This window comes from Notothenia rossii (assembly GCF_949606895.1).
Source record: "Notothenia rossii genome assembly, chromosome: 4".
Lineage (NCBI taxonomy): Eukaryota > Metazoa > Chordata > Actinopteri > Perciformes > Nototheniidae > Notothenia > Notothenia rossii.
Window position 1 is genome coordinate 34,346,968 of NC_136902.1, and position 13,834 is coordinate 34,360,801.

The 13,834-nt window shown below is 40.0% G+C and overlaps 1 protein-coding gene across 1 annotated transcript; it reads right to left on the minus strand.

Annotated features, from left to right (window-relative positions):
* Window positions 1–4,155: 4,155 nt before the first annotated feature.
* LOC307036479 (uncharacterized protein) lies at window positions 4,156–9,869 on the minus strand. The gene is made up of 2 exons (XM_079676835.1): window positions 9,659–9,869; window positions 4,156–9,391 (listed from the first exon to the last, which is right to left on the minus strand). The coding sequence occupies exon 2, from the start codon at window positions 9,241–9,243 to the stop codon at window positions 4,957–4,959; it is 4,287 nt and encodes a 1,428-aa protein (XP_079532961.1). The 5' UTR covers window positions 9,244–9,391; window positions 9,659–9,869; the 3' UTR covers window positions 4,156–4,956.
* Window positions 9,870–13,834: the final 3,965 nt, after the last annotated feature.

Consider the following 13,834-nt stretch of genomic DNA (forward strand, 5'->3'; position numbering starts at 1 on the left):
GCTTTTATTTTAAATCGTATAATTTCTGACTTTTGTTGGCGTCCGTGAGGAAAATAAATGGGGCTGAGAGCCTCAGGATACTGAAATCTGTATTTTTTAAATCTTATTTTCCTTCTAATTTGTTATTCTTTTCAAAATAACACACTGTTATTTACTCACCAATAACACACAATTATCCTTGTTTTTATTTATTTATTTAATTCCATAATCTAGGGCTTTTTTGGCGTCCGTCAGGAACTGAATTTCAAAATAAAAATAACCGGAAACAGACGTAGGCTTTTCGAGCGATTACCCAAGATCCTCAGCTATGGTTTAAGCTCGCTAATTGGATGTTTTAGCCGCAATGAATGTTGGGATTTGGTGTTTATATGATATGAAATCGGAAAAACATTTTTAAAGAATACTTAATTCTCATTGTTCTTGCTTTTCTCTTTGAAAGTCATCACATAACGGCATTGTAAAACACGGTTCGGCTGCATTACATAATTACAGATCTGCCGTAGTTCTTTATTTATAGAGCCCTGATGAGAAGACCTTTGGAAAAACTGGAAGAAATGCCGCCGAAACGGAATACTTGACGTGGATCATAAATATATCAACAATTAAACAACATCTTCAATTTCTCTTCACACAATACGTCTCCTTGCAGTATCAATAGTAATTCGGCTGACTTTTACATTTGATCTAATTCATAGATAGGTTATATTTACACCATAACGGTGCACAGCTGATATAAAAGGACTTGTAGTTTTTAAAGATATTACTGATTTTCTTTGAATATAAGAATTAGGGCCGGGACTCGATTAAAAAAATTAATCTAATTAATTACAGGCTTTGTAATTAATTAATCGCAATTAATCGCATTTTTAATCACATATAAATATTTGACCTGAGAACAGTGTGAAGCAATTTTTTTCACATGGATTTTAGTATACCATTGAATAATAACTGAATACATAAGTTAAGCAACAAAACATTGTTTATTTTTTTCAAGGTGGCACTTAACCAAGACCAACAGAAAAGTGCAATTTTTGCCATAAAGTGTAGCAATAGCATATTTAGGAATATAGTACATTTCAGAGATTCAGGTAGCCTATAGGTAGGTAGACCTTCTGTAAACTATAACACTTTGTTTTTTAAGTATAACACAATACTTTCAAGTACATTCAGAACATTGGAAACCCTGACTATTAGAAAACATCTCTCTGTTGCTTCAGAGGCTATAACAGACTTTGTTGATTTACCAACAGTTGATTTAAAAAATCTAATACATTTCAGTCCAACTCTCTCAATAACCTTGGCCAAAACAATAAACAGTTCAACATAAAGTGCCAGTTGCACCAACAACATAATAAATAGTTCAACATAAAGTGTACTGTACCATTTAAAATAAAATAAAAAAGTGCCAGTGATTGACCTCAATCCCTCCTATTCTTCCAATATCCTGATGAAAAATAAAATCTCTCTGTTGCATAGGCCACTGTTTGATCAACGCGAATTGGGTGTGGGTCCTTGTACTCCGAGTCGGGCTAACGTCCACGCTAGCTTCCACGCTAGCTGCTATAGGTTTTGCATTGAGGTGATACTTGAGGCTTGATGTGCTGCGGTGATATGCAAATTCCTTTTTGCATAATTTGCAAACAACCGTGCTCTTATCGGTGCTTCCATCCGTCCGTTTTTTAAAACAAAATGTCCCATCCACGGGGCCAACCAAAGCGGTCTCATCAGCTTGTTCGTTCATGTTTGACTATTGTTCACTGTGGTTTGTTGTTGTTTGAAGTCATGAACGTTAGTTGGTGCTCCAGTATAATCGGTACCCCTGAAACTCATCCAGTGAGAAACGTTCCGCGGTGCAAAAATAAGTGCGATTAAAATGCGTTAATTTTTTTAACGCGTTAATTTTTGTGTAATTAATTAATCTTAATTAACGCGTTAAAGTCCCAGCCCTAATAAGAATGTAAATACTGAGTCTGAAATAGCATAGCAATATGCTGTAAAATTATGTGAAAGCATGAATAAAACTACACATCTTCAGATGTTGTACATAAGTGTCCTACAATAATACAAAGTTATTATTTCCTTCTAATGTGTTATTCTTTTCAAAATAACACACTGTTATTTACTCAACAATAACACACAATTATTCTTGTTTTTATGTATTGGTTTATTTCCATAATCTCTGGCTTTTTTGTCGTCCGTCAGGAACTGAATTTCAAAATAAAAATAACCGGAAACAGACGTAGGCCTTTAGGAGTTTAGGATGGCCGAAGACACTACACTACCCATAATCCCCAGCTATCGTTTAGGACTACAGTCCCCGTGATTAATCTTCAAACTCTGGGATTGGATTTTGGAGTGGCAGTGCGCCAAGGTTAGCCTAGCGTCAAACAGCTGTTTGAAATGGAACGAAACCACGCCAGACTATCCAAAACTGGAATCGAACGCCCCCCCAGAACTACACATGCTGGCAATTGTGTTTCGCAAAATGTTCTATGGGATGTCTCTACTGAACGTTTTCGTTTTTCCAACAATTAGAAGTTGCCATGACATTGGTGTTATCAAATGTAAAACATATAATTAATAAATGGGTGAAAATCGCTTGTGTCCATAATGCGCCGCATTAATACCACATGACAGCTCATTGTTCATTTGTAATTCTACTCCACTACAATTCATAGGTTAACCTGGTATTTTTACTCCACTACATTTATTTGAGTTACTTTGCAGATTCTGATTAATGATGTGAAATATAAACAACCCTTAAATCAGACTTTAGTTACACCTGAGACAAATTCAGGGAAGGTGATTGTCAAGTGCCAACAATCAGGAGAGATATTTGATAGCTGGTGCTTGAGAAGACTAAACATTTATCTGCAATTGACATGAATGGAAACGAGTAATAAAGTATATTCATTACTCGTTATTCTCTACTAATAGTTAATTAAAGACTGTATAATGGCTATTTTGCACATCCCTTTCAAGATTTTCAAAGGTTTATTGACATATCATACAACTACGGTGTATGCAATCAATGAAAATCTTGGGTCACAGGTTCCTCAACAGTGCATTACAAGATATCTATCAATATGTGAATACCTCCACCATTAAACTGTCATATTCTGCACATTTCTGATACTATCTACATACATAAGAGTATAATTCATGTGTACAATATCTGTTAAAATAAGTGCTTCAACATAGTCAACATTGCAGGAAAGCAATATATTAGACGTTAAGTACTTTGTCAGGCTTAATATTTATCTGTAGATACCCCCAAAGCTTTTTTCTCATTTAAAAGAAGACCTTAATCTAAAGTATTAATTAATGTTTGAATAAAGGTTCATTCGTTTTTCTGTTTTGCACCTCCTCCTATTAATATCTTTGTACATCCTGCAGTCAACTGTTTTATTGTAGAGATCACTTATAGTATCTTCTTGATTTTTTATATTTCTATCATTGACCTTCTACTTTCCACCTATGAAAGAATGTACTCTTAATATTTTTTTAATCAAATATAACACATAAAAACAATAATTAAATAACGTGCTTTAACCACTAGGCGGTGCACACAAGGTACACACAGCCATAATAACTTTGTATTATTAGGACACTCATGTATGTACAACATCTGAAGTTGTGTAGTTTTATTCATGCTTTCACATAATTTTACAGCATATTGCTATACTATTTCAGACTCAGTATTTAGATTCTTATATTCAAAGAAAATCAGTAATATCTTTAAAAACTACAAGTCCTTTTATATCAGCTGTGCACCGTTATGGTGTAAATATAACCTATCTATGAATTAGATCAAATGTAAAAGTCAGCCAAATTAGTGTTGATACTGAAAGGAGACGTATTGTGTGAAGAGAAATTGAAGATGTTGTTGAATTGTTGATATATTTATGATCCATGTCAAGTATTCAGTTTTGGCAGCATTTCTTCCAGTTTTTCCAAAGGTCTTCTCATCAGGGCTCTATAAATAGAGAACTACGCTAGATCTGTAATATGTAATGCAGCCGAACCGTGTATTACAATGCCGTTATGTGATGACTTTCAAAGAGAAAAGCAAGAACACTCTGAATTAGGTATTATTTTATTCTTTAAAAATGTTTTTCCGATTTCATATCATATAAACACCAAATCCCAATGTAATTCCCTCAGTACAGACGACAGCAACGAGTTTTTAATTTACTGGCAGGATTTATTTGGTTCATCCAGACCGTGAAAACTGTAATCAAAAAACATAATACACAAATACAATAATCACTAGTCAAAATAATAACAAAACATACAGTAATATCCCAACATTGTCCTGGTAATGCCGTCACTTTCAATTAGGCTACTGTATACACAATACACTTTGGTTACATATAATTCAACAAAACACAAAGACCAATCTAACTAAGCCCAACATGTGTTAGCCCTTAGCTGTATAAAAACAATTTAATACAAACAAGAACAGAAAACACACACAAAAAACGTCAGCAAAATATACCTTAGTAGCTGCATTGCATGAGGAAAATTGTGTAGCTTGGTATTACTCTGTACGATTGTTTATCTTGATGCTAAGAGCTATTTTGCAGATGCATCAGCACTGAAAAACATGTACTAAATCAGCGGACTTTTCGGATGAGTGTTACGCTAAAGTATGTCCTGACGGAAACAGGCGATATAAAAACAAAGGTTCCGCCTTAGAGAACTTTGGTTCCTACCAAAATAAATAACTCAGAAATACTGCGCTGACTGACACAGAGGCAGTTACACTCCCACCAAAACATATCACATGTATATGATTTTCTTCAACTATTGAGAGACAACATACTGCGTAGAAAAGATAAACAAAAAACTAAACTTCAGTCCTTGGCTTCCCAGAGAACGATCACCATGACTGCACCTGTAGTGAGACAGATAGAGAGAGAGAGGGGAGGAAAAGAAAGAGAGAGGCCGGAGTCTTCAGTCTGCTTCCATCAGCGTCACCGTCTTATGGATGGGCCTTTCCAGGTGGACAGGTTTGGAGATACGCTTTCCTTTCTCATCAAGGGTTGAGTCGCTGATGAGCAACTTGAGTCTTCGCACCTTCCCATCCTTTCCTGGGTACACTTCGATAACCTTTGCCATCCTCCACTGGTTACGTGGTGTAGTATCATCTTGCAGGAGTACAACATCGCCGACCTTTGCATTCCTGCGATCTTTGGTCCACTTCTGTCTCTGTTGGAGGCTCAGGACGTACTCCTTCTTCCATCTTGTCCAGAAGTGGTTGGATAAGAATTGAACTCGACGCCATCTCTTGCGTAGGTATAGATCTTCCTTGACGAACTTCCCAGGAGGTGGAGCGAGTATCGTGGACTTCATGGTCAAAATGTGGTTTGGTGTCAGGGGCTCTGAACTGGATGAATCAGAAGCCACGCACCACTGCACACCGAGTGCTCTTTCCATGTGCAGTTCACCCAGTGCCATGTCCTTGTCTTTGGCAGCTGCAGCACATTCTTCTTTTGGGATTGTGTCTAGGACCTTCTTGCTGTTAGAGATAAACTTATGCAGCCGGAGTTTGCCTGTGCTGCAAAGCTCTCTTGCTTCTTTCACCAGTTGGATCGCTTGGTCTTCAGATGCTACACTTGACAATCCATCATCAACGTAGAAGTTCCGTTGAATGAACTTTATGGTGTCGTCACTAAAGTTTCCTTGTCCTTCAGCAGCGACATGCTTCAGCCCATAGTTGGCACAGCCAGGTGACGATGCTGCACCAAACAAGTGGACCTTCATCCGATAGATGGAAGGTTGGCTTTCGAGATCTCCATTGTCCCACCAAAGGAACCGCAGGTAATCTTGGTCTTCTGCCTTAACATGGAACTGGTGAAACATGCGTTCGATGTCACACATGATTGCCACAGGACCTCTTCGGAAGCGATACAGAACTCCCACCAAGGTGTTTGTCAACTCAGGACCCGTCAGGAGGTGGTCGTTCAAGGACGTTCCTTGGTACTTGGCGGAGCAATCGAAGACAACGCGTATCTTCCCAGGCTTTTGTGGATGATACACCCCATGATGCGGAATGTACCAAGCTGGAGCTTTGTGGATGTCTTCCTCCGGGACCTTTTCTGCATCTCCGCGTCTTATGGTCTCATCCATGAAGGTCTTGTAGTCTTTGTAGTACTGGTCGTTTCTTCTCAGCTTTCTTTCTAGGCACCTGAGACGATGGATAGCACAGATCTTATTATCAGGTAAGTTAGGTCTTTCTTTCTTGAATGGCAGCGGCATTTCGTAATGACCGTCGCTCTTTAACTTGATGCTCTTTTCCATTTTTGACAGGAACCTTAGATCTTCTTGAGAGATGGGGCTGGTCTCCGACGCTCTTTCAACGAAGTCAGACTCCAGCATCTTGATGACATCTGCAGGTAAGAGAACTTCTTTAATCTGTGTCCTACAGACATAGTGCACTTCCTTTGTGAGGTCTGAAGAGGACGGTAGACCTGGCATCACTTGCTTCACCATGACTTGGTGACTTATTCCAATTGCATCTCCATAGTTGAGACACGGGTTGCCATATCCCACTACACTCCAGCCCAAGTCTGTCTTCTGTGCAAACGGCTGGTGTTCCTCACCAGGCACCACTTGTCTTGGAACGAGGGCTTGGGCACAGTTGTAGCCAATTAACAGGCCGACATCACAGCTTTGCTGAGGAGCGATCTCATCTGCAATGTGTTCAAGATGAGGCCATGCTTTCGCCGTATCTGGTGTGGGAATATGGTCTCTGTTTGCAGGGATAAACTCTCTTGAGTAAGTCACTGGAAGAGTGATTATCTTGTCTGAATAAAAACCTCTAACTTGTAGACCAGCTAGCTTCCGACAGGACACGATTGTGTTTCTTGAAGCCAACGTGGAGAGGTTTAGCTGAACTGGTTCACTCTTAGCATTGAGAGCCTTCGCTGTCTCGTCAAGGATAAAGGTTGTGTCACTTTGTGTATCAAGGAGTGCGTACACCAGAACTTCACGACTTGGCACACTTGTAGATGACACCCACACTGGAATTATTGTGGAGGTATGAGTGTCTCCAACATTCTGGATGACTCTAAGTGCCGTCGCCTCACGTGATGGTCTCTCTGACTGGTCTTGTGACTGTTCATTCTTCCTTTCTTTGTACTCTTCTTTGTCTTTGTCACTGTACCTTGCTCTGTCAGATCTTGTAGACATCCTTTCTTCCTTGGTGCGATCGTCATGAAGACAAGTTGGGTGTCTTCTCTCACAGGTGTCGCAGCTGTCTCTTTCTCTACAATCTTTAGATCGGTGGCCAAAATTGAGACAGCCAAAACACAATTTATTTTCTTGAACAAACTTGATTCGCTCCAAGATTGTCCCTTGCATAAACTTGTAACACCTTTGTAGACTGTGTCCTGCCTTCTCACAGAAGACACAGCTTGTGACGACGGCTTTCTCATCTGAGGTGGTTGCTAACACCTTTGCTCCAGGACCTCCGCTCTTTACACTCTTGTCTGGAATCCTTTCACTTGGCTTAAGAGCATGAAGAGATGTTATTGGGCTGCAAGCGATTTTAGCTTCACGTGTGAGAAACTTGACAAACTGGCTGAAGCTCGGGAACATGTGAGTGTCTTCTTCTGCTTTTATGACTTTCCTATTCCACCTTGAAGTCAACCAGTCTGGGAGTTTAGAGAGAATTTTCTGGTTCTCGTTGCAATCATTAAGTATTTCAAGACCTCTGATCTGAGACATGGCTGCCTCACAGCAGCGCAGGAAGTCGGCGAGTTCTTGAAGTTCCATACTGCCTTTGGAGCTTATCTTGGGCCACGCGTCGAGCTTCTCTCTGAAGGCCTTGGCGATGAGGAATGGATTGCCGTATCGCTCTTCTAGGATGTCCCATGCTGCATAATACGCTGGCTCTGTGCCAAGTAAAAAGTAGCTCTCTATGGCCCTTTTAGCAGATCCACCCACATATTTGCGTAGATAATATATCTTCTCTTCAGCTGGTATTTTCTTCCTGTCAACGAGCGTCTGAAAGGACACTTTCCAGTCGTTGAATCGGAGTGGGTCACCACTGAACACTGTAGGTTCAGGTAGAGGAATGCGACTCGCACTGATGGCTTCTGCGAGCGCTTTGACGAGAGCTGTTGTGCCATCTTCATATTTGTTTTCTTGCCTTGCTTGTGCTCCAGCTGGTGGTGTAAAATGGTGCCGCAGCGGGCTAGTTTGAGGCTTGACTTCTTCTTCTTTCTTCACAGAGACACGATGGAGAAGATCATTTATAGTTTGAGGCTTGACTTCCTCTTCTTTCTTCACAGAGCCACGATGGAGAAGATAATTTATTTCTTCATCTGAGCCGTCGCCCTTAGTTGCCGGACATGAATGTATACTCTGGTCATATACTTGCTGTCGTGCCTCGGCAGCCTTTAGCTTCTTAATAGTCTCCAATCGATCTAGTTCTCTGCGCTTGGCTTCTAGCACTCTTTGTCTCTCTGCATTTTCAGCCTCTTGTTTGGCTTTTAGCTGAGCGGCTTCAACTTCCAGTCTCTGAAGCTCTTTAATATAATGCTCTTGCTCCAGCTGTACTTCTAAGGTGGCTTTGTTGGCAGCAACCTCAGCAGCTGCACTATTCCTGCTTGCAGAGGAGCACTTAGTGTGGCGAGAGCTAATGCCTGTCCTTCCTGAGGCTACAGACATTACCTCTTCAATGACTCGATGTTCTTCATGTCTTTGACTTGTAGTATGCCTATGGGCTGTAGCTTCCTCCCTTGCATCTATAAGGTCCATTGCATCCTTAACCATCTTCTTTGTTACTGTTTCACAGGTGTCAATTTTGCGACGTGTGTTAAGGTCAGGAACCTCAAGGCATTTCCAATTGTCATAAACGTCATTTAGACTCCTAGAGGTATTGCGTACTTTAGTAATTTGTCCATCTAGCAGGTCGTCTGAGCACTTTCCACTCAGCGCTTGGTTGGCTTCTTTAGTGGCATCCTTCCACTTCTCATAGCACACACTGAACCGATGTGCAACCTTTATTACTTGCTCATCATGCTGTTCTTGACCCTTTTCCGTCATTCTGCGGACTCTTTGGCCTAATGGTGGCTCTTCTGAGGAAGCGGGGTTGTCCACTATGATGCCTTCAGTCGCTTGTGGCTGCACGGTTGAGCTGTGCTCGTGCACACACTCTGTCTTGTCAGGTGCGTGTGACTCCATGTCTGGGAAATGTACATCTGCAATTGTGTGCTCTTCGCCATTTCGGGACATCTTACTTGCCTTACTGTTGTCATTCACTGCTCTTTGGTGCTGTCTTCGTGAGCAGTTAAGTTTTCACTGTAATTCCCTCAGTACAGACGACAGCAACGAGTTTTTAATTTACTGGCAGGATTTATTTGGTTCATCCAGACCGTGAAAACTGTAATCAAAAAACATAATACACAAATACAATAATCACTAGTCAAAATAATAACAAAACATACAGTAATATCCCAACATTGTCCTGGTAATGTCGTCACTTTCAATTAGGCTACTGTATACACAATACACTTTGGTTACATATAATTCAACAAAACACAAAGACCAATCTAACTAAGCCCAACATGTGTTAGCCCTTAGCTGTATAAAAACAATTTAATACAAACAAGAACAGAAAACACACACAAAAAACTTCAGCAAAATATACCTTAGTAGCTGCATTGCATGAGGAAAATTGTGTAGCTTGGTATTACTCTGTACGATTGTTTATCTTGATGCTAAGAGCTATTTTGCAGATGCATCAGCACTGAAAAACATGTACTAAATCAGCGGACTTTTCGGATGAGTGTTACGCTAAAGTATGTCCTGACGGAAACAGGCGATATAAAAACAAAGGTTCCGCCTTAGAGAACTTTGGTTCCTACAAAAATAAATAACTCAGAAATACTGCGCTGACTGACACAGAGGCAGTTACACCCAACATGCATTGCAGCTAAAACATCCAATTAGCGAGCTTAAACCATAGCTGAGGATCTTGGGTAATCGCTCGAAATGCCTACGTCTGTTTCCGGTTATTTTATTTTGAAATTCAGTTCCTGACGGACGCCGAAAAAGCCCTAGATTATGGAATTAAACAAATAAATAAAAACAAGGTTAATTGTGTGTTATTGATGAGTGAATAACAAATTAGAAGGAAAATAAGATTTAAAAAATACAGATTTCAGTATTCTGAGGCTCTGAGCCCCCATTTATTTTCGTGAGACTACCAATAGAAATACATTGCTTTTAAAATCGTGCTGTGCAACACGAAAAAAAGGGGGAAATCGTGTTGATGAACACGACTCAATAGATTAAAAATCGTGTTGGTGAACACGAAATGCCATGATACATGGGTTGGTCTGTGTGTCTGTGTGTCTGTGAGAGGCCTAGTTTAACGTGTGTGTTGTTCATTGTTAGGAGATGTGTACCTTTTTACCTTGTTTAATTTAGTCACTTTCTGTTAGAAGAAAGTTTATCTTAGTTTTCTTTGAATAATTAAAAGACCATCTTGTGGCTTCACAAACCGGTTTCCTCTAATTTGTTATCTTGCCCGGGTGTTTTGTATTTTGTTACTTCCCTTTGGTTCCCCTAGTCCAGTAGGGAACGCAACAAAGGTATTCACTTGCAGTAATGTGAGCTGGAACTTTGGACAAAATCATCCACTAAATGGTTTATACACTCTGCCACCAGTGTGGGTATAATTATGCTAACAGTACTTGGATAAAATTGTGTCTTACATATTCTACTTGTCTCATTTAAGCTAATTATCTTAAATCTACTCACAACTGATTATATCAATGTGAGCAGGCAGTCCAAAGTTTGACAAAACATTTCTTCCTCATCACATTATCTCTCTCTCTCTTCCCAGCAGTGGAATCTGTGAATGGGCAGAGACATTACTAAAAGCCATTAAATCAAGAGTTGGCCACTATCACGTAGATACTGAAGAAAATATTTTTAGCCCGGAACAGACAGAAGAGGAAGGAGATATATAATACCCCTGTTTTGGAGTTTGAGTAAAAGTAAAGCTTTGTTCTCTAAAGTTTGAATTAGGACTACAGATCCAGGACTTTGAGGCATAATTCTCTAAGGAGCATTGAAGTAGCCCTAACAGCAATGCTGCTGAACACTGCAGCCTCTGTCCTGGAAAAACAGAATATCTGGGACCTGGGTAGTTTTGGAAAACAATGGTGATGATTGAATATACTTTTACTTTTACAGTATAGTGGATCCCAGCAGCAAAAGGTCATGATTTTTTAATGGCATGCGGATTAGGAAATAATGAATCCTCTCAGCCCTGGGCTTCTCAGTGGAAGATTTTGACATTATAAAATGTTACCTTTTCATTAAGATCTTCAGCTCCTCAGGTGCATTTGCTGCCCCTAGAGGTCAATGCATGCCATTAGAGCATGGTCTCCTAAAAAATAGGATTCACAAAAACAAATTCAACACAAACCTATCTTCTGCAATATATTTATTTTGACGTATCACAAATAAGAAAGTATATCTGCATAAACAAATGGTACAACATTTTTATTTTACAGTTATGTTGGCACAGATTGTTAAGGAGAAAGGGTTGGTCATTTCAAATGGACAGAAAAGTGTGGTATCAATAATTAATGTCTCGATTAGTCATTTAACTCTTGATAAGACCAATTCCAAACAAGAAGCCTGCTTTAAAGTTAATATTAGGGTCTATGGAGCTGACTAGAACTGCAGGTGATAAATATGTTCCATTGAATGCAACATTTAACTTTTTTCACTGAAAAATTACACGTTTACTTACCTGTTTGCTGCCTATGGTGCTCTACTCCACGTCATTAATAAACTTCAGACTGAGGAATGAAGGCCAAACAAGACCATCTTTAATGTGCCTTGGCCCTCAGCCAGCAGGAAGCATTAGCAGAGACAAGAAAGCGGGAACATTAATCTCACAGCAGGCATTCTGGGGATTTGCATATTTTGATGCCCTTCGTGGGGTTTTAGTAAACTGATTAGAATCACATCTTTATCAAACACACAGAGACATTGCTCCAATAGTTCCTTACAATTGAATATGAGGTTCAAACAAACCCCATGTTCGTAAATGTTCACAGAAAATAAGTCTAAAAATAGCATTTTCTGAAAAGTAAATAGAAATTGATGCACATAAACAAGTGTGTAAAGCATAAGAAGGCAGGTTGTTGCCAATAAAAGCATAACCTATGACCTTTGTAGACGACAAACTTTGTTCACAACCTTGAAACCAGGTGATGAACTTTGGCCTGTCCATGTTTTTATAGGTCAAACAAACGAAAAAAGGAGGAAGGGTAAACAAGTGCATGATGTGCGGAGATAGAGGAACGGAGAAGAAGCTATGATGACAAAAACTGTTGAAATGAATCTGACGTGGAGGAGTGGACTCTGTTACATATCATGTGCGTCATTGTGTCTGAAGTAATGGTTCATTAACCTGCCTCTCTCGCTTTCTCGCTCACTCTTTAACCTTGAAACATATCCAGCGGCATTTTTAGGAGAATGTGTTTGGTTGGTTGTGAGAGGGACGAGGTGCGTCACGTGTAAATGTATGATTGGTGCTCGAATTGACTGCCTGAACTAGCTCGCAGGCTTCGCCCCATATATGTTGCACTTTTAGGGGGAAATTCACAGAATAATTTCATGTATTTTGGGGTTTATAATCCTGTATAAATAAAGCAAAAATAATCTAGCACCCTCAAAGTGAAATGCACACCTAACTGTGCTTCCGGCTATTAGCAGGCCATTCTGTGCTATTTGCATGTTTTCAAGTGAGTTAGTATGCATACATTTGGCGCAAAATGCTCCCTTCCTTTGCTAATAAGCCTCATTGCATAAACACAATGATCTGCAGTAACAGGCACAAGCAGTTATAGAAATGAATAGCTGAACTGAGTTTATTATCCCTCTCTTGAGGTCCCTCTCTCTCATGTTTGAAGGGGCCATTCAAATGCTGATTTTCAGGTTCATATTTGCATTTTGTGCCTCTACTGTGGCTCTAATGTTCAAGAAGCGCCCTATTTTGCACGACCTCTTTCCCCCCCTCTGCCCAGTTTGCTCTGATTGGTTAGCTAGTATAACGGTTGTGTTCTGGCCTATCACGTGCAATGTGTTGGAGCGCTAGCCAATACAAGCGTGGGTGTGACATAGTGATGTCCTTATGTCACAGAAGTAAACAAAGGAGTCCAGTGGAGGCGTTTCAGGCCAATAAGCATAATAGGGCCCCTTTTGAGTTCCCTGCCTGAGGTTTGAGGGATGCTTCTGCTTGTCGATCTGTAGCCTGCAGTGTGAAAATGACACTTTTATTTTTCTCTTTGCCATTGTTGCTATCTATACTGTTCATCGATAATCGCAAGCAGAGGCAGCAAAAGGAAAAACTGCACAGCTGGCAGTGTTTGGGCTGTCATATCATTAGCACAATATCTTTAATAAATCTGAGACACTGCAGATAACGGTGGAAGGTCATGCGCAATTTAGGGTGCTATCAGCGCAACCATTCTTGGTGAATTGGCTCCAGAGTGTCTTAGCTAACAGGAAAAGTGATTAAAGGAAGGAATTAGAAGATGAAATATTGATTTAAAATAGAGCAAAGATATTCTAGATTGTTGCTCAATATTTAAAGTTATTTCCTGAACTGTGGCTCTGTAGGAATAATTCTATACCTTTTGAATGTGAGTAATGTAGGCAAAAGCCGAGGACACCTAATCCCGTAAATAGGATGAGACTTGTCAGTGTAACTAAAGGCCAACTAAGCTGTCTAAGAAGTGCATTAGACGGGGGGGGGGGGGGGGGGGTGGCGGTAGTGGTAATGAGTGGTTGGGTTAAATGG